The following is a 22,703-nucleotide window of genomic DNA, read 5'->3' on the forward strand; positions in this document are numbered from 1 at the left end:
ATTTTTAAGTTCTTTTTATGACACAGAGAAACTGGAAGGAGTATTCCAGGTAAAGTATTTCATCAAAACAATAAAAAATAATGAAATAAAATCTAACCTATATATATAAAATGATAAGCTTTTTTATGTCATGTTTATCGAAACGTTTTGAAACTCAGGGGCTACCCTGAGTGTTGAGTCTTCAAAATTCAAGTCATCAGAATTCAGGGGCTGAACCCTCTTTCGAGTTATCACAATTGAAGGAGAACTGGTCTACCATACCGGAACACGGGGGTTGGGCATAGCCCCCCTAGTTAATAAATGAAATATATAAATAATAACGGGAACATTTTCACCTTGCCAACACTCAACATTGATGTGATATGGGTTCCAAATTTCTTGTTTCGGAGATATATATATATATATATATATTGTTGAAATTAGGATTTACTCGGGATGTATACATTTATAAAAATAAATTTAACTGACTAGAACCCGAGAAAGTATAACAAAAACCTTTAATACATCACAACTAGTTTCATCGGTGATCCGACTTCTTCAGGTGAGAAATAAAAACATAAGACATAAAATAACACGGTAAAAAATGAACTTTACAGCTTAATAAAAAGCAGAATAATAACAGTCATATTTGAATAGGTGACCGCGTGCTACCGTTGGCATGAGTAGAATGTGTGTGACAGCTAATTTTTGAGCGCCAGTACTGGATTACTGCGCTATGGGAATCGGGTAAATTGTAGCTAAGATTATTGTTTAAATGTGAAGGGTCCAGAACTATTTCTTTTGATTCGATGATTCTTCTTTCGAATTCATCCTTGCAAATATATAAATTAGTAGTGCGTTCCCAATCAACTTGATGTGGCTGTTCTTCAAGGTTAGAGTTTGCCGAGAAAAGGACATGACTGGAAAGGGCGCTCGCTCGTGCTCTACTGTAGGAGATGTCACGTCTATGTTCCTCAAGACGAAGTGAAACAGATTTGTCTGTCTGGCCAAAATAAGTTCTAATACGTATTCTATGCTAGAAAGTGATCCCACAAGAGAACTTCAAAACCGTACAAACAATCTTCTGAAATCAACTTCTGAACTTCCTAGACATACAAGACTATCTCTCCGCTCTCTCCATCCCCTCATTCCTCGGTTGTACGGCTTGCCTAAGATCCATAAGGTTGACACCCCTTTAAGACCTATTGTGGAAGGGATTGACTCACCTACATACAATCTGTCTAAATATCTTGCAGCTTCTTTAAAACATTTAGTTGGCAATTCTTCTTCCTTCATCAAAAACTCTGAAGATTTCATCTCAAAAATAAAAAATTTGAATCTTTTAGACTCGAACAGAATGGTGAGTTTTGACATCGTATCTTTGTTTACGAATGTTCCTACAGATGAAGTTCTGAGTCTTCTTAAGGACAAGGTTTCTAAAAAAGTGTTCGCTCTTCTAACTCACTGCATCAATTCCGGCTATTTCTGCTACGAAGAGAAAATATACAAACAAACTAGCGGTTTAGCTATGGGCAGCCCTCTATCTCCAGTCTTAGCTAATTTTTTTCTAGAAGATTTTGAAGAGAAAGCTATTTCCTCAGCTACTTTGAAACCTAAACTGTGGTTACGTTACATCGATGACGTCTTCCTTATTTGGGGACATAGTTTAGAGGAACTGCAAAACTTCCTAAACCATTTAAATAACCAACATCAAAACATTAAATTCACATCTGAACTAGAGGTTAACGGCGTTCTCCCCTTCTTGGATCTAAAGATCAGTAGATTTCCTGACTGTCTTAAATTTTCAATTTTTCGAAAAACCACCCACACTGATAGATATTTACATGGTTCTTCTCATCACTTCCCACCTCAGAAACTGGGCATCATCTCCACCCTCGCCCATCGAGCAAGATGTCTCATTTCCACAGAAGAAGACCTTCAAACAGAGCTTAACTTCCTGAAAAACACCTTCTTAAATAATGGATATTCGTCTCGTAACATCACTAAACGCTTGAGACCACGCCAACATCCTCGACAAGAAGATGACTCCAACCCAATCACTCATATACAGTTGCCTTTTATCAGCACTCTTACCCCAAAACTAGCTAAGATTCTGAAAAAATTCAACATAAAGACCGACTATACTACGCTGCCAAAACTTCGTTCTTTTCTGAGTCGACCAAAACCAAAACACAACCATCTGCATTTTCCTGGTGTTTATAAAGTTTTGTGCAACTGTGGTCGACCTTATTTTGGCCAGACAGACAAATCTGTTTCACTTCGTCTTGAGGAACATAGACGTGACATCTCCTACAGTAGAGCACGAGCGAGCGCCCTTTCCAGTCATGTCCTTTTCTCGGCAAACTCTAACCTTGAAGAACAGCCACATCAAGTTGATTGGGAACGCACTACTAATTTATATATTTGCAAGGATGAATTCGAAAGAAGAATCATCGAATCAAAAGAAATAGTTCTGGACCCTTCACATTTAAACAATAATCTTAGCTACAATTTACCCGATTCCCATAGCGCAGTAATCCAGTACTGGCGCTCAAAAATTAGCTGTCGCACACATTCTACTCATGCCAACGGTAGCACGCGGTCACCTATTCAAATATGACTGTTATTATTCTGCTTTTTATTAAGCTGTAAAGTTCATTTTTTACCGTGTTATTTTATGTCTTATGTTTTTATTTCTCATCTGAAGAAGTCGGATCACCGATGAAACTAGTTGTGATGTATTAAAGGTTTTTGTTATACTTTCTCGGGTTCTAGTCAGTTAAATTTATTTTTATAAATATATATATATATATATATATATATATATATATATATATATATATATATATATATATTACAAAGTTTTGTAATAAAAATTTCTGCTACAATAAAGTTTGGCAAAATCAACAATATTATTACTACCTTATTTCTGTTTCTCGTCTGGGAGAAAAACGGTAAAATGTCACTCTTATAATTATATGAGATGTTATAATGGCAAAAATAGTAAGAAAAAAGTCATTTGCAGTTTCTCTTCAAAACACAAAGAAAGAACATTGTAAATTCAGCCAGTGGAAAAGAAAATACTACATATTTTTCTCCTGTTATCTGATTTTTTTTCTTATAGTTCAAAGAAGAAATCACTGCATATAACATGAAGTCTGCAGGAGAAGAAAAAATCTGGAAATTGGTTACATTATAACGAATAGAGAAATCATGTCAGAAAAATTATTCACGTATGATTCTAATCTCAGCAGACATAACATTTTCTTCTAGATTAGATATCTAAAGTAACTGAACCTTTGCTACTATTTTACACTAAAATGAATGGGTATGTTCCCCAAGTGATTTACGTTTGTAACAGCTGTCTTGCGAAGGATTTATGAAATAAATTATCTGAAATATCCGCAGATTGTTTAGGTCTATATCCCCCCCCCCAAAAAAAAGAAGATTATGAAACGCATATGCACCTTTTCTTTGAAAATAATTCAAATCCTCTTTTTCAAGATAATTGTATGATTTAATTTCTAATTTTTGATAATCAAAGTGAAACTGATCATTATAAATTAAGCAATTATTTTGGCATAAATAATGTATAAGCATGTAAACGAAATATCAGTATTTCTGTTAGAATATAGGTAATCAACAATCGAAAAGGAAACAAGACATTCTTGACATATTCTGCACTACAGCCTGGGGCACTTTAGTGTTCTCCCCTTTCTTCTCAACAGCACTGAGAGAAATAAGCCTTCAACTTTTCCTCCAGCTAAGAGGATATTACCAAGTATTTAGAAGACATAGATTATTTCAGAAATAGCTTCCAGCAGCAGAAGAAGTAATATTTAGATTTTTTTAAAAGAAAAACAAACACAAATAATACTACTGAACTTTCTTTTGTGTGGTATGCATATAAACAATTTTGCATGGTGAAAATATAGCATATTATTTCTAAAATTTCACATAATTTCAGCGGGCAGTAGAACAGCTGGTTTTAGATTGCAAATAAATAGAACAGAATTAGAAGTTTCACAATACAATCTGATTGCCGTATATCTTTTGTCTAAATGGTAAAATGAAGTAATTGATTTTGAATGCTGTCTAGAAAAGCTTTCAAACCTGTGAGTTCTAGGAGAGGATAAGGAGGGGGGGGGGGGGTGAAAGCATTAGAAAATCTTCAAAATGAAAAAGAATTTTGAATCATTCCATATATGATATTTTTCACATTATATTTTCAACATATCTACGAGGATGTGCACTAGATATTTTCGTAATATGCATAATACAAATAAATAAATAAATAATGAAGGCGAAGAATCACTGCTAAAATATCATTGGATATAAATTTTTGATACCAAAAAGACACACAATCGGAAACCGAGTAATGCAATGTAGCATTTTAACATTTTTTTTTTATTTTGTCTTTATGAATAACAAAAAATCGTTTCTAAAACTGAAATGTGATGATCCATATAATGCTATTTTGCTAGAAACGAAAGAAAAAGACATATTTATTTCAATAAATATTGTTTAAAAATATAAATATTTGACATAATATTTTCAAAGCAAACATTTGAAAATTCTGAAATTCGAAAAAAAATTATTCAATTATTATACATAAAGTGAAAGATCAATCAGTGCAACTCTTCCGGTGCACTGATTTGTAGAATTACCAAGTATTTATAAGACGTAGATTATTTCAGAAATAGCTTTCCAGCAGCAGAAGAAGTAATATTTAGATTTTTTTAAAAGAAAAACAAACACAAATAATACTACTGAACTTTCTTTTGTGTGGTATGCATATAAACAATTTTGCATGGTGAAAATATAGCATATTATTTCTAAAATTTCACATAATTTCAGCGGGCAGTAGAACAGCTGGTTTTAGATTGCAAATAAATAGAACAGATTTAGAAGCTTCACGATACAATCTGATTGCCGTATATCTTTTGTCAAAATGTAAAATTAAGTAATTCATTTTGAATGCTGTCTAGAAAAGCTTTCAAACCTGTATAGAAATTTAGAGTAGTTATGCAATTCAGTTCCAGGAGAGAATAAGGAGGGGGGGGGGAAATCATTAGAAAATCTTCAAAATGAGCAAAAATGTTGAATCATTCCGTATATGATATTTTTCACATTATATTTTCAACATATCTACGAGGTTATGCACTAGATATTATCGTAATATGCATAATACAAATAAATAAATAAATGACGAAGGGGAAGAATCACTGCTAAAATATCATTGGATATAAATTTTTGATACCAAAAAGACACAATCGGAAACCGAGTAAGGCAATTTAGCATTTTAACATTTTTTTTTTATTTTGTCTTTATGAATAACAAAAAATCGTTTCTAAATCTGAAATGTGATGATCCATATAATGCTATTTCGCTAGAAACGAAAGAAAAAGGACATATTTATTTCAATAAATATTATTTAAAAATATAAATATTTGACATAATATTTTCAAAGCAAACATTTGAAAATTTTAAAATTCGAAAAAAAATTATTCCATTATTATACGTAAAGTGAAAGAACAATCAGTGCATCTCTTCCGGTGCACTGATTTGTAGAATAAAATACACCAAATTCACTATCACTAAATAGATTCATTGCAAAAGCTGATCAGTGGGCATTTCAGGATTGATTTTTTTTTCGCATATGTGAAATTGGTTTCAATTTTTGGGAAGAGACACAATAAATCATTTTAGATGCAAGAAAGGTCAAATAACTTAGGACAGTAAATGAAATTCTAAGCAACACAATAGACGTAAAGACAGGGGGAGGGGACACAAAGGTCACTCAGCAACAGTTAATCCACTAATGCTATAGAATAGCCGTAACGAGATTAACGGCGGAGGAAGGTAATGGCATGATAAAAGGTAGAATGCCGACGAAGTTTTGATCCATGAAAAAAGCTAGGGAGTGTTGAATATTTCATCCACACCGGCCGGTTGGGAGGTTAATGCATAACATTAGACATATCTGCAAGGAGATGTGTTTTGCATTATAGGAGATACCGAGATAGGAGTGTTGGTATCTTGCTCCACCTTTGCAACGAGCTGCCCTGGTGTTGTACCACCTTACCCCAGTCCTGAAGATACTTTCAGGCGCAAACTTTGTTTGCTCACACTTGGATAAAGGATTAAACTAATTTTATTATACTCTAAAAAAACTTTCAACATCTTTCTCTAAATCCAGAGTAATTTATTAAAAAAGGGTGGCAGATCATTTGGCAACTCCTATAGGTAGAGATGACCTGCTAATGCTTCTGCCTGGTATCTCCACTTGGGCCTGGCTCCCACTGTAGAGACCTCAATAAAGGTCGAAACTAGTCTGCGTAGTGGCCCTTCCCATAATGCATAACAATGCTTCTGCCTGGTATCTCCACTTGGGCCTGGCTCCCACTGAAGAGACCTCAATAAAGGTCGAAACTAGTCTGGGTAGTGGCCCTTCTCTTAATGCATAACATTAGACATATCCGCAAGGAGATGTGTTTTGCATTATAGGAGATACTTCAGGACACATCCTGAAAGTATCTTCAGGATGTGTCCTGAAGATACTTTCAGGTGCAAACTTTGTTTGCTCACACTTGGATAAAGGATTAAACTAATTTTATTATACTATAAAAAAACTTTCAACATCTTTCTCTAAATCCACAGTAATTTATTAAAAAAGGGTGGCACATCATTTTGCAACTCCTATAGGTAGAGATGACCTGCTAATGCTTCTGCCTGGTATCTCCACTTGGGCCTGGCTCCCATTGAAGAGACCTCAATAAAGGTCGAAACTAGTCTGGGTAGTGGCCCTTCCCTTAATGCATAACATTAGACATATCCGCAAGGAGATGTGTTTTGCATTATAGGAGATACTGAGATAGGATTGTTGGTAGCTTGCTCCACCTTTGCAACGAGTTATCCTGGTGTTGTACCACCTTACCCCAGTCTTGAAGATACTTTCAGGCGCAAACTTTGTTTGCTCACAGTTGGATAAAGGATTAAACTAATTTTATTATCTCATTGACTATGTTATTATTGATAGTGATGTTTTCTCATTGGTGCAGGACACCAGAGTGTACAGAGGATTTGATATTGGAAGTGATCACTATTTAGTCTTGAGCAGGATAAAATTGAATTTCATATTGAAAAGAATAACACGTAAGAAAGTTTTACAGCGAATGAAAGTTGAGCAGCTCTCAAATGTGAACTGTAGACTAAAATATATAAAAATTATTTGAAGAAAAAATGAAAGAGTTTGATTAAAATCCCTTCTTTTATTCATTATCTATATTGATCGCATTATGAAGGAAAGTGATATTAAACATGATATCAGAATTGGAGATGTTAATGTATGCTGTCTGCTTTATGATATATCTGCTACAAGTTTGCAAGATTCCTTGACTAAATTGAATAACTGTTGTAATAGATATGGTCTTGTAATAGACAGAGAAAAATTTACCAACTAGCAAAACGTAGAAATAAAGCAACAAAGGACATCTTACATGTGAGGCAGATCAAAGATGCTGAAGGAAGACTATTATGGAGGGATGTAGACATAAGAAACAGATGGAAAATATACTTTGAGGGACTTTTGAATGAGGAAAATGCAAGGATTCACAGAGATGGGCAGCCTTCTGAGGGGATGGTGCAGAACATCAGTAGAATGGAAGTGATGGAGGCCATGAAGAGGATGAGGAATGGAAAATCGGTGGGCCCAGACAGAATTCCAGTGGAGGCATGGAAGGCACTGGAGGAAGAGGAAATTGACCTGCTGTGGGACCTGTTCATGAAAGTTTGCCAACAGGAAAATATACCCGAGGAATGGAGGGAGAGTACTCTTGTTCCCATCTACAAGCGTGAAGGGGATGCACAAGACTGTAAAAATTACAGAGGAACAAAGTTGATGTCCCACACAATGAAGATCCTAGAAAGGGTTCTTGATGGTAGATTGAGGAAGGAGGTGGAGATTGCAAAGGAACAATTTGGCTTCATGCCTGGTAGATCAACAACAGATGTTATCTTTGGGTTACGACAGATGATGGAAAAATATCGAGAGAAACAAAGGGAGCTACATCTGGTATTTATTGATCTGGAGAAAGCATACGATAGAGTGCCAAGGCAAGAAGTCTGGAGGTGTCTGAGGGAGAAGAAGGCGGCGGAGAAATATGTCAGGTTGGTGCGGGAAATGTACAGAAATGTGAAGACAAGTGTTCGGACCTGTTTGGGACAGACAGAAAGGTTTCAAGTAACAGTTGGCTTGCATCAATTAAGTCCGTTTCTGTTTAATATTGTGATGGAGGTGGTAAGAGAGGAGGTGAGAGAAGATGCGCCTTGGACAATGTTGTATGCAGATGACATCTTGCTGTGTGTAGATTCAAGAGAGGAAGCGGGAACTAAACTGGAAAGATGGAGAAAAGTACTGGAAGAGAGAGGTATTAGACTGACCAGAAGTAAGACAGAGTATATGTGTTGTGCAGTGGGCGGCAGCTGCCAGGAGACAGATCTGGAGCTGGAAGGAAATGTCATCAGGAAGGTGAGAGACTTTAGATACTTAGGTTCAACAGTGGAAGAAGATGGAGGAGCTGAGAAGGAAGTGGGATGCAGGATACAAGCAGGTTGGATGAACTGGAGGGAGATGGCTGGAGTGTTATGCGATAAGAGGGTGCCGATCAATCTGAAAGGCAAAATTTATAGGACAGTAGTGAGGCCAGCTATGACATATGCTTTAGAAACTGTGGCCCTGAGTTAAAATAACATCAGCAGGATGGAAGTAGCAGAGATGAGAATGCTTAGGTGGATGTGAGGTGTGACCAGAAAGGATCATCTGAGAAATGACTATGTCAGGGGAACAGTGAAAGTTACGAACTTAGGAGCGAAAATACAGGAGGCAAGGTTGAGATGGTTTGGTCATGTGATGAGGAGGGAGGAGGAATATGCGGGAAGAAGGGTCATGCAGATGGATGTGCAAGGAAGGCGGAAGCATGGGTAGCCAAAGAAGAGATGGAGGGAGCTGGTAGAAGAGGACTTGAAGATGAAGAACTTGCATATGGCGAAAGCCCAAGACAGGAAGGTGTGGAGGAGACTCATTACAAACAGTGACCCCACTTAAGTGGGAGAAGCTGCAGAAGAAGAAGAAGTTGTAATAGATATGGTATGAAGGTCAGCATTAAAAAAACAAAGACAATGAAAATAGGTAGAATTATTGAAAATGTCAACTTGTTGTCAACGGGGAACCTGTGGAACGAGTAAAACATTTCAGCTACTTAGGCACTATTTTTAGTGAAGATGATAAATTAAATATGGAAATAGACAACAGAATCAACAAATCTGGTATGGTAGGAAGTCAATTGAATAAATTCATATGGAATAAGAGAGAAATTAGTCGGAACACTAAATTAGCTGTATTCAAACCAGTTTTAACTTATGGATCTGAGAGCGGGGTCAGAAGTAAAACACTTAATCAAAGACTAGAGACCACAGATATGAGAGTCCTGAGAAAGATTAGAGGAACAAATGGCATCAATGGCAATATCATATTAAAAACGAGGATATTAGGAAAGAACTTGACATTGTCGGTATCCAGGAATGCGTTAGCAGAGCTAATCTCAGGTGGTAAATAGAATGGGCAAGGAAAGATTAGCAAAACAAGTGTTCTCTGCCAGGTTGACAGGAAAACGACCCAGAGGAAGACCAAGATATAGGTGGATTGATACGGTACAAAGTGCCTTAGACGATAGAAATAAAGATCTGATAATGTTGGAGTCTTGACAAGTAACAGACTGATTTGGAGGAAAATTGTAGATAGGAAGTTAGTAATGATGTAAATTTTTCATGTAGTACTATCATATCCGGTACACCCCTTGAGGGTACATGTCAGGAATTTAATGATGATGATGAGTTGAAGGCAAACCGTAGTAGCAGAAGAAATATTTGAATTAATGAGATTGTTTTGTAAGTCATCTAGGTGACTAATGTGAGAAAAGAAATGGATGGATTGGACATGCCCAGGAATATTGCAAAATTTCAGATCACTATCAGCCAGTGTTATTTGAAAGTGCAAGAGAACTGGTAGAGCTTCAGACTAGGTTGTTTATTTTGAGTCTCAGTACTGGAAGATTCCATAGGAAGGAAAGGAGGGCAGTGAGGCTCCAAATTATAGATCTGTAATTATTTAGTAGTAGTGTTTTGGCACTAACGATCTGAGAGGTGAGAAGTATTCAATGAGAGAGGACATGAGGGAGTTGTTGGAGAAGTAAAAATGAAGAGTAAGAATGTGAAATCTCCTGCCATGCTATGAAAGAGGTGAATAGAGGAGGAGGACATTCTCCAGGCTATACAGTAGTGCAGCACAGCTTTGGGAAAGGAAGATTGTGCCTAGCCTGTGTATTATTATATATATAGGACTGCACTGCAAGTAATTCATGAAGCAAGATTTGGGTGTGATTGTACAAAGGATTGAAGTTCACAACATACTGTAGGCAAAGGACTATACAGGATCACTTGGATGTTGGAAAACACAGTGCAAAATAGGAATAAGTAACTTATTATCCCTCTTTACAATGCTTTGATTTATACATCTGGACTACTCTGTGCATATTTTGCTGCATTGATTTCCTGGGATGAGGAAGTGGTAGAGAGGATTCAGTGACAGGTGACTAAGATGTGTTGTCTGTGCAATGCTCCCTATAAAACTGAAGATTTTAGGTTAAAACAACTTTAGGTTAAAAAAAAAACATCTCCTTCTCTTTTACATATGCAAAAGAGAAGGAGATGCTCTTGTTGCTGATGGAAAAGAGAAGGATATGTGATATCAGTATATAAGGTGATCAAAATTAAAGTATCCCTATTTCAGATCTTGTGGAGCACCACCCAGTAATCCAAACTATGTAATCTTGCAGAAATACAATGTGTATTAAGCAGAAATTAATGGTATTTGCATATCACACAACTCAGCAGGTGTCAGGAGGGTTTAAAATGATAGATATGGGAATTTTCTCTTCATTCTGATTGTTAATAGTGTCCACAGTGATGACACTAACCTTGCCTCAATGTGCTTTGCTCGTGAAGCTGTACTACCTAAATAACTGCAATGCTGTCTGTACTCTGTGAATTTCATTGCCTGAACAAATGTCAATAAGGTTCACTATCTCCATGTGCTGTGCGATGAATGGGCAGTCATTTTGAAGAAAGAGGATTTTTGGGAGGTAGATGTAGCAGAGGTCGCAAACCAATCAGTTCACAACAAATGAATAAAGTTGCTACTATTGCTGTGGAGCAGGCCATGAATAACAGCATTGGTTCCTGCAGTATCAAGACACATGGATGTGTCTTACACAACTATGTGAAAAATTCTATGGAAGAGTCTGCATTTTTACCTATTCAAGATAACCCTGATACAGGAGATGCATCTGCAGGACATTCAAAGTCAACATTTGTTTAACATTCCTTGCTCGAGTGGAGTTGGATGCTGTGTAGCCATGGATGGTTTTGCAGGAGAGGAGGGTCACTTTCACCTGAAATGGAGCAGGGAATATACACAATTGCCAGGCATGAGCTATGCAAAATCACAGGAGATGCACCTGCAGGACATGGAAAGCCAACTGACATTTGTTTAACATTCCTTGCTCGAGTGGAATTGGATGCTGTGTAGTCATGGATGATTTTGTGGGAGAGGAAATTCACTTTCACCTGAATGGAGCAGGGAATATACACAATTGCCAGGCATGAGCTATGCAAAATCTGCATACAACAGAACAAATTTTTTTGCATTCATCCAAAGTTACTGTCTGGTGTAGGTTTACAGCTCCATTTATCACCAGACTATTCCTCTTTGAGGACATTTATCAGCTAGATCCAGTGACCTGCTCAGTTACTGTGGAGAGGTATCGCAATAAGATAAATATGCTAAAGCAGCATCTGTGCCCCTTCACTCAGCAGTCGATCCATATACAGGAGGTTTTTTGAGAATATTTCATGGAAGCCAGAGCAATCCGTTGTACATTTATCACTGCATGACTTCTGACTCTGAGGATTTCTCAAAGACAAGGTTTATTGGGATCATCCTGATAACTTAAGGTTTCGCTAGACGGTTTGTGTAAAGAAAGCTACCATTTCAGATAAGTTTTTTGGAATAATTAATTGTAAATAAGTGTGTGTTTATGAGTAAGAGTTGCTGTAAGAGCTGTACAATTGAAGTATTTATAGTGTGTGAGTTTGTTTATGTTTATTTACAAAACTATTCAACTCAAAGTGAAGCAAAGTAACTGGCGAAGAAGATAATGGCAGCTTTGTCTTTGCAGGAATTTAATTTCAATTCTAGTCATTTTGTGAAATGCGAGGTGTGCTATAAGGATTCATTCAATTACGTAAATAAATATGTATATTAAAGGCAGATAGAAGGCGGGTGTGCAAAGTGGGATCTGAATGAGGACTTGATGAGTTTTAACGTATTGGTAACTGAAAGTGTTAGTAGCCAGAATGCCATTAGGAGGATGAGTGCTTGTCTGACACAAAAGAGGGACAGTGTAAAAGAGCAGCAAAAAATTGGTAAAAAAGTTTTGAAAAAGAAAACAAGCAATCTGATGAACTTAACAATTGATGGTAAGAATGACAAAAGTGATACAAATGTAGCAGAAGTTGAAAAATAGAGTGCAATTAAAGATAAGGTGGCGAGTGGCATTGATGGCAAACAAGCCTGCATAGTTGCCGATAAAATTTAAACAGTGAATGAAAGCTCAAATGTGACACAAGATTTGAAAGCAGAGTTGGTAAAGATGAGGCAAGAGATGAAATGGATGTGGAGTGAAATTAAGAGAATTCGAGAAATGTATGGAAGAGTGAAAATGATGAAAACAAATATCGGTATGAAAGAGGTAACGAAAGACCTGCGAGTGCTGTTGTATAAGGATTCGATTATTAGAGGTATGGTAAATGAAAAGATGCTCAGGTTTGTTTTCCTGGAGGTAAAATGAATAGAGTGATTGAGACAATAGATATGAAGAGAAAGCGAGCAAAAGAGTTGATAGTGATAATAGGGACAAATGACTTGACTGGGAACAAGGAACACAAGACTGGATATCATGAGGATGTTGAGAAGGATAAAAGATAATAGTGTGATAGGAAAGGTAGTCACTGTGCTGCCCAAGTATGACAGATGAAATAAGGCAGAGAGCAAAGATTGTGAATCATATGTTAGTGGAAATCTGTGAGGAGAAAGGAATGCAGCTTGTTTAATGTGTGGAATGAGTATGAAGGACAAATTGAACTACATAAGATTTATGGACTGCATTTGAACGATTTTGGTATGAGTCATTTGGAGAGACTGCTGCTGCTGGAAGGTAGAGAAATGAGTGCATAGAATGAATCTGATCAAGTAGGAAGTGATGTGAAAGAGCAGGAAAGTAAGAAAGGAAAGATTGAAGTGGTGGTTATGAATGAAGAACTGAAAAGCATGACAGAACAAGTGTGCAAGACAAACAGAGAAATGGGGAGATTCAGGGTGGACAGAGAAACACAGCATGAGAAAGGTTGATGCTCCAAGAGGATGGGTAGATAAAAAAGGGAAGGGTATGACCTGAGATCAAGGGAAAACAGTTGGATTTGAAGACGGTTCTAAGATGAATAAGGAGAAAAGAAATGGCTCAAGTTAAGTATGGAGAAGTCACATCTAATACGTGGGTGGTCTAAAAAAGTTCTCAGTATCGACCATAGATGGCAAAACTATCGGCAAGATTTTTTTTTCTAAGTTGGTACATCTGTCATAAGTATCCATGTGAAATTGCAAGTCATTCTATCAAGTAGTTTGTTTTATACAGCTGTCTGAAAAAAAAGTGTTGTCTGTATCCTTTGAAATGGATAAAATCGAGTACTGTACGGTTATAAAATTCTTTGTAAAAGAAGGTTTAATGCCAAAAGAAATTCATTCAAAGTTCATAAAAGCTTATGGGCACTCTTCTCCTTCTTTTTCGACAATTAAGAAATGGGCTGCTGAGTTTAAACGTGGCTGTACCAGCCTTGAAGGTGATCCATGTGAAGGATGTCCAAAAATTGTAACAACACCAGAAATCATTGATCAAGTGCACGATAAGGTATTGGATGACCGGCGAGTCAAAGTGCATGAAATTGCTGAGAATATAGGCATTTCAAAAGAATGTGTAGGATATATTTTGCATGAAGAATTGCAAATGAAAAAGATCTGCACAAGACTGGTGCAGCACTTGCTCACAGCAGATCAAAAACACTCGCATGAAAATCTCTGAACAGTGCCTTGAGCATTTCAACAAGAATAAAACTGATTTTGTGTGTGTCAATTTATTACTATGGGTGAGACTTGGATTCACCATTACACACCAGAATCCAAACAGCAGTCAAAACAGTGGAACAGAAGCTGGTTGTTCAGTGCCAAATATAAAGTCAGTTCCATCAGCAGAAAAGGTCATGGCATCAGTGCTTTGGGATGCTAAAGGCATTTTGTTTATTAATTATCTTGAAAAGGGTAAAACAATAACCGGGGAATATTATTCCGATCTTTTAACCAGACTAGATGAAAAAATTCATAAGAAAAGATTCAGTTTGCAGAAGGGAAAAAAATCATCTTTCATCAGGACAATGCACCTGCCCACAAAGGTGTTTTGGCAATGGGAAAATTAAGGGATCTGCAATATGAATTGTTGGAACATCCGCCCTTTCCCCATATTTGGCTCCCTCTGACTTTTATCTCTTCCTCACTGGTCAATGTTTTTCTTCGAATCAAGAGGTGATTGCAGCTGTAGAGGGTTATTTTGCAGATCTTACTGAGAACCTGTACAGGGGCAGGATAATGATGCTGGAGCATCACTGAAATAAATGCATTAGTCTTAAGGGAGATTATGTTGAAAAATAAAAATAATTGCAGAAATTATAAATTCATTTTTTATTGTTAGGCCAAGAACTTTTCAGACCGCCCTTGTAAGTGGCATTAGGGAAACTTGTTATAGATCCAGGAATGAGCTGTTATGTTTGTAAGAAACGAGGCAAATGAAATGGTTGCATTAATTGAGTCTGTTCACTCAAGAATTGTTAGAATAAGTGGGGATATTCAGTTGTTTGCAGATGATGCTATGTGAGACAAACTATGAGGAGTAGAGCATGGCCTTATAAGAAGAAGTGAATAGACTTAGTGAATGGGCACAGGAGTGGGGGATACCAGTTCAATGTTCAAAATGTAAGGTTTTAAAATTTGGGAAACAAAGATGGGATGTAGAATTTATGCTTGGTGGGGATATATCGTTAGAAGTGGAAGAAAGAAAAGATCTTGGGGGTGATGGTGGATAAGGATTTAAAATTTAGAGGGCACATTGCCAAGGAGCCATCAATGGAAGTTGCGTAAGAGTGGTTAGCAGGGTGCAAGGACCAGAATTTTGCATGGAGAGTGGTGAGTAGCCAATTTTCTCCATTATATTCACAAAGGAGAAAATCGTGAGGACAACATAAGGAATTCTGGAAATGATGCGAGGGACATTGACTTGCAGAAGTAAGAAGATTCTTGTTCCATTGTATAAGGCTCTGATTAGGCCATAGATGGACTAATTGGTCATCTAATGGTTTCACAAGGACAAAGAGATGCTGAAAAAGGTCCAGAAGCAGCTAACTAAGGTAGTTTCTGATCTATGGAATGTTGAATATGAGGAAAAATTGAGAAGATGCAATTTACAGAGTCTAGTGGACAGGAGGGTGAGGGGTGATATGATACCAATGTATAAGTTGGTAAGAGGTTATTATAGGAGAGGTTTTTCATAAAATGGTGTGAGACCAGAAGAGAACAAAAGGTCATCCCTGGAAACTGTATAAAGAAGGGTGTGAACAAGGGAGTGAGAAGTAAGTTTTTTGCATGCAGAGTTGTGAATGATTGGAATGAGTTGTCTGAGCGTGTGGTGTCTGCAGCGGATTTAAATGTGTTTAATGTATGGTATAATGAGCTGTATACATGACCGAGGGACCTCCTAGATGAGTCTTTGATTCCATGGGGTCTTAGGATGATAATAATAATATAATACTTGCCAGCACTGTGAGTACAGTGCAGCATTTGTGCAACATCAGTCCTGACCAGCTGCATTCTGCTGTTGAACACACTGTGCAAAGGATGTAGTTTGTGGCATACTGGGAAGGGCACCACATTGAACAGTACAGCCCATAAATGCATAATGGAAGTGAATAAAAATGATTATTTATGCTTGTGTCGCTTTTCTCCTTACAGACAGAGAAAAATTACTACACCTACATTTGGTACTTCATTCAGCTCTTCCTGGCAGTGATTTTTGGGACCACTTTTATTATTATTATTTTATGGAATCTGCATGGAATCTGGAGACTCATATTAATCATTACTCTCACAAATCCTATCATACCTCACATTGAATCTGTTCACTGCCAGGGGAACTCACAACCAATTCTAGTAATCCACTGCACTCATTCACCACTCTCCATGCAAAAATCTGCTGTGCACACCCCTACTAACCACTCTCACACAACTTCCACCAATGGCCCCTAGTTCTCTGACTATTTGTCATATATTGAAAAATTTCACTTTCATCAATTTTATAAAACTCCTTTAATATTTTAAAAGTTTCTATCATGTCCCATCTTTTCTGTCTATCAACTAAACTTTGTAACCCCAAAACCTTCAACCTATCTTCATAGGGAGTATTCCACAGACCTGTCACCATCGTCACTTGTCTCTGAATCTTCTCTACCATCTCCTGGTCCTCAAGAATCCGATAGAAGCTCTTTTTTTCTCAGATATTTCTTCTGCATGATGCACAATATATTCCTGGAAAGTTTCACCTCATTTGGATCACTGAGTAGCACTCCACAAGACCTTAAACATAGATACTTTAACTTTAATCACATGTATATAAGTTAATACATTCACACCAGGCTGTGTGTTTTGCATTATGTTGCAGTAGTACAGCATGAAATACATCCCTGCATAAAGCATGTTAAAAGGGATTTATAAGACTAGATGCAGAAGAAATTTTTGATACATAATAGAAAAGTTAAAACAAGGAATCACCCCATGGAAGAGTTGTTAACAAGGATGTATGCATGAGATTTTGTGGCAATGGAAAATAGTGACTAATGAAAAGGATTCCCAGAAATGGCTATGAATGTACTGCAAATAAATGAGTTTAATGGGAATACAGGCATGGTGTAGAATAACAGTCAGCATAAACTTTCATACAATGAGCCTTAGAATTCTATAGAGAGGCCTGGTAAATAGTAATATTTCCTAAAATTACTTAAAAATTTTCAGATTTTCTACATTCTGAAATTATGAATTTTAATCAAATAACAAAGTTTTAGTGCTTCTTTATTTAAAGATGCTCAATTTTTAAAAATTATTTTATGATTTAATACATACAAGAATTTTCAAATTCTGAGTGCTTTGTTCCATTTTCAGTAGATGCTGGATTATCAGAACATTTGCTGTTTTCTCCAATTAGAAAAGATGATGATTGTGATGTAGACAAAAGATATACGTAGGTATGCAGTTGCATCAAAAGTCGATGCTGTAGCATCCATACAACCATTTGAACTAGCTGGTCCTATAATAAAATATATATTTTCAAACACTTAAATTTTTTTTAAAAAAGCTATTAAATATTTATTTTTTTAAAATAAAATTTCATAATATAAAATTAACTCAGCATGAGTTTTAAAAGGAGTATGAAATGTCATTCTTTTGTTAATGATTATGTATTTTAAACATACTGATGGAATTAAATATAGAATTCCTATTTAAGTTTTTGTTTTTCCCATGCATACAAACTGAAACATAAAATCATTTCAAAGGTTACAATCATCATCATTATCATCAAATTCCTGACATGTACCCTCAAGGGGTGTACAGGATATGATAGCATTACATGAAAAATTTACATAATTACTAACTTCCTATTTACAATTTTCCTCCAAATCAGTCTATTACTTGTCAAGACTCCAATATTATCTTTATCAGATCTTATATTTCTATCGTCTAAGGCACTTTGTACTGTATCAACCCACCTATATCTTGGTCTTCCTCTGGGTTGTTTTCCTGCCAACCTGGCAGAGAACACTTGTTTTGCTAATTTTTCCTCGCCCATTCTGTTTAAGTGACCATAACACCTGAGATTAGCTCTGCTAACCCATTCCTGGATGCCGACAATGTCAAGTTCTTTCCTAATATCCTCATTTCTAATATGATATAGCCATTGATGCCATCTGTTCACGCCTCTAATCTTTCTCAGGACTCTCATATCTGCGGTCTCTAGTCTTTGGTTAAGTGTTTTACTTCTGACCCCGTTCTCAGATCCATAAGTTAAAACTGGTTTGAACATCGTCTTGTACACAGCTAATTTAGCGTTCCGACTAATTTTTCTCTTATCCCAAATGAATTAATTCAATTGATTTCCTACCATACCAGCTTTGTTGATTCTGTTGTCTATTTCCATATTAAATTTATCATCTTCACTAAAAAACGTGCCTAAGTAGCTGAAATGTTTTACTTGTTCCACAGGTTCTCTGTTCACAATGCAGTTGACATTTTCAACGATTTTGCCTATATTCATCGTCTTTGTCTTTTTATTACTGACTTTCATACCATATCTATTACAACAGTTATTCAATTTAGTCAGGGAATCTTGCAGACTTGTAACAGATTTATTTAGAAGTATAACATCGTCCGCATAAAGCAAAGAGCTGACATTAACATATACAATTCTGATATCATTTTTAATACCACTTTCCTTCATAATGTGATCCATATAGATAATGAATAACAGAGGGGATAATGTACATCCTTGTCTCACACCAGATTTAACATTAAACCATCTTCCTGTACTTCCTTCAATTCTAACTGCTGACTTACAACTCAAATAAAGACTAAGTATTGCTTGATATAATAGCCCATTGGCACCATATAACTCTAGGGTATTGAATAGCTTCTCTCTTGGCACCTTGTCATATGCCTTTTCCAGATCAACAAAACTTAAATACAGATCTTTGTTATATTCCCATGCTTTCTCAACTATTTGTCGTAAAGTGAAAATCTGAACCTGACAGCCTCTATTTGGCCTGAATCGCTTGTTCTTCACCAAGCTTTTCGTCCACAATTCTTCTGAAGTTTCAGAAGTATACTTGCATATATCTTGCCAGGAACACTCAGTAGAGAAATACCTCTGTAATTCTCACATTCAGCTTTATTTCCCTTTTTATATATGGGTACTACGAGAGCTCTACTCCAATCATTGGGAATTCTTCCCTCTGTCCAGGCCTTTTGTATTATGTACCACCATACTTCAGCATTTCTGGTCAAATATCATCTACTCCTGCTGCCTTTCCACATTTCAAGCCTTTGATGCCTTTTTCTACTTCAAGTATGGATATGTATTCCTGACTATATGCCTGTTGAGTGCATTTTACCACTGTGCTATCACTGCTTGTTTCATTTAGCAGTTTTTCGAAATAATTACTCCATACTTCAAGGATATCTTTTTCTCCCATTTTCATGTCATCTTTATCATCTCTAACTTCTTTTACATCACTCTTTCCTCCATTTCTAAGCTTCTTCAACAACCTCCAGAATATTTTGTCACCTTCTTGATATTTATTTTCTATGTTTTTGCCAAAGTCCTCCCATGACTTTTATTTAGCTAGTTTGACACAGTGTTTAGCTTTCTTACATTTGTCTCTGTATTCTCTAAGAGCACAAGCTGACTTATTTGCCAGGAACTTTTGATTTCTTCTTTTCCTCCACTGCCTCTTTAATTTCCTGTGGCCACCACAGAGTTCTGATTTTTCTGTCATTGCAGACAACCTCACCAGAAACCTCTCTGGCTGAATCAATCAGGGTTTTCTTCAAGACTTGCTATTGAATCTCCAAGGTTTGGTTCCTATTCTCAAACTCTTTCATTTTTTCTTCAATAAACTTTGTGTATTTTAGTCTACAGTTCACATCTGAGAGCTGCTCAACTTTTATTCGCTTTAAAACTTTCTTACATGTTATTCTTTTCAATACGAAATTCAATTTTATCCTGCTCAAAACTAAATAGTGATCGCTTCCAATTTCATATACTCTGTGCACTCTGGTGTCCTGCACCAGGGAGAAAACATCACTATCAACAATAACATAGTCAATGAGACTTTTCTTATTCCTTGCCTCTTCTCTCCATGTGAATTTGTGCACAATTTTATGTTGGAACATGGTGTTAGTAATAACCAGTCCATGTCCTGAGCAGAAATCCAACTGGCATTTGCCATTATTATTAGCTTTGCTCTTTTCTCCAAATTTTCCCAAAATATTTTTGTATGTCTGACAATCATTTCCTACTCTGCTATTTATATCCCCAACCAGGACCAACTTTTTGCTTTCCCTTGTATCAGTTGCTTTTTCTAAAGCATCAAAAAATTCCTCCACTTCTACCTTAGTAGAACCAAAGGATACAAAGGTGTTGAAATTGTGTGTGTGTGTGTGTGTGTGTGTGTGAGATGACCACCTTCACGTGTTAGGCTTAATCTTGTCATGGGAAAGTAAACAGGCTTCTCTCTCACACATGCACATTTAGAGAATTTTCTGTGCATGAACATGAATAGTAATGACCCCACCTCCCAGTATATCCCTCTGCAGCATACTGCAATAAAAAGATTTCAAAGCACTTTTACAAAATTATATCAAAAAGCACAAACACATATGTGTTGGAGGTATATGTATAATCAGATTTTCCATTGATATACGAGGGTGGTCTGAAAAGTTCTGTCAGGCAATCATAAATGACAACACTATCATCAAGTTTTTTTTTTTTCAAGTTGGTACATCTGTCATAAGCATCTGTCTGAAATTGTAAGTCATTCTATCAAGTAGTTTATTTTATACAGCTGTCTGAAGCAAAAGTGAAATGGATAAAATCGAGGATCGTGTGGTTATAAAATTCTTTGTAAAAGAATGTTTAATGCCAAAAGAAATTCATTCGAAGTTCATAAGAGTTTATGGGCACTTTTCTCCTTCATTTTCGACAATTAAGAAATAATATGTTGCTGAGTTTAAACATGGCCGTACAAGCCTTGAAGATGATCCACATGAAGGACATCCTAAAAGTGTAGCAACATCAGAAATCATTGATCTAGTGCACGATATGGTACTTTATGACTGGCGAGTCAAAGTGCATGAAATTGCCGAGACTAATTTCAAAAGAACGTGTAGAATATATTTTGCATGAAAAATTGCAAATGAAAATGCTTTGCGCAAGATTGGTGTTGAGCTTGCTCACAGCAGATCAAAAACACACTGGTACGAAAATCTCTGAACAGTGCTTGGAGCATTTTAACAAGAATAAAACTGATCGTGTGTGTTGATTTATTTATTACTATGGATGAGACTTGGATTTACCATTACACACCAGAATCCAAACAGAAGTCAGAAGCTGGTTGTTCAGTGCCAAAGAAGACAAAGTTTTTTCCATCAGCAGGAAAGGTCATGCATCACTGTTTTGGGATGCTAAATATCTATCTTGAAAAGGGTAAAACAATAACCAGGGAATATTATTCCAATCTTTTAACCAGACTAGAAGAAAAAATTCGTGAGAAAAGACCAGGTTTGCAGAAGAAAAAAATCATCTTTCATCAGGACAATGCACTTGCTCACAAAGGTGTTTTGGCAATGGGAAAATTAAGGGATTTGTACTTTAAGTTATAATAAATTTAGTTTAATCCTTTATCCAAGTGTGAGCAAAAAAAGTTTACACTTAAAAGTATCTTCAGGATTGGGGGTAAGGTGGTACAACACCGTTTGTACAACACGTTTGCTCACACTTGGATAAAGGATTAAACTAAATTTATTATAGTCTAACCAAGTGAAAAATAAACTTTCAACATGTACTTTAAATTGTTGGAATATCCACCCTATTCCCCATATTTGGCTCCCTCTGACTTTTATCTCTTCCTCACTGGTCTCAGTGGTTTTCTTCGATTCAAGAGGTGATTGCAGCTGTAGAGGGGTATTTTGCAGATATTTTGCTTACTGAGAACCACTACAGGGGCAGGATAATGATGTTGGAGCACCACTGGAAGAAATATATTAGTCTTCAGGGAGAATATGTTGAAAAATAAGAATAATTTTGAAATTATAAATTTGTTTTTCATTGTTAGGCTGAGAACTTTTCAGACCACCCTCGTATTAGGCTCAATGGCCTATCATAGCCAAGTAGACTGACTTTCACACACATATCTGTAAGCTGGGAGTGCATAATATCAAATGAAAATGAATAATTAAATGTTCAGGATCATTCCCATATAGGTTTTATGTATTTTACTACTTCAGCAAAGTTAGCTTTGCTATCCCAAAATTCACTGCTTTGTTTTGAAAGGTATGTCCCTAAATACTACAAGTTCTGTTTAGAGATATATTAAGATTAAGCATACCTAACTGCAGTTCATTTAAAAACCATCAAGAGCATAAACTATAATGCATAAAGCACAAAACTATGAAAACACTATGAGGTGACACATTGTATTGCTATTAGCCCTGAAGAAAGATGCCATTTTTTCATAATTTAGTTAATAATAATATATTAATTCATTGTAGTTTTTGTGTTAGATGGGTGTGTAATTGACTGAGATTTAGTTTTTTAGTAAACTTTGTATTTTTGTTTAAATTTGATATTGCCAGTATGGTACCACTATATGGTAGAGCAGTGGATGAAAAAACGTCATTA

At 36.3% G+C, this 22,703-nt stretch overlaps 1 protein-coding gene across 2 annotated transcripts in view; it reads right to left on the reverse strand.

Moving 5' to 3' along the window:
• Nprl3 (GATOR complex protein Nprl3) overlaps positions 1 to 22,703 on the reverse strand; it is a 654,348-nt gene that overhangs the window by 89,948 nt on the left and 541,697 nt on the right. For both annotated transcript variants that reach the window (XM_090398550.1, XM_090398549.1), the window contains exon 12: positions 17,375 to 17,558. In XM_090398550.1, coding sequence (XP_090254676.1) covers positions 17,375 to 17,558 — 184 coding nt within the window. The remainder of the gene's footprint in view (positions 1 to 17,374; positions 17,559 to 22,703) is intronic.

This window comes from Typopeltis vanoorti, chromosome 9 (assembly GCF_054136105.1).
Source record: "Typopeltis vanoorti isolate ZY-2024b chromosome 9, IOZ_Tvanoo_1.0, whole genome shotgun sequence".
NCBI lineage: Eukaryota > Metazoa > Arthropoda > Arachnida > Uropygi > Thelyphonidae > Typopeltis > Typopeltis vanoorti.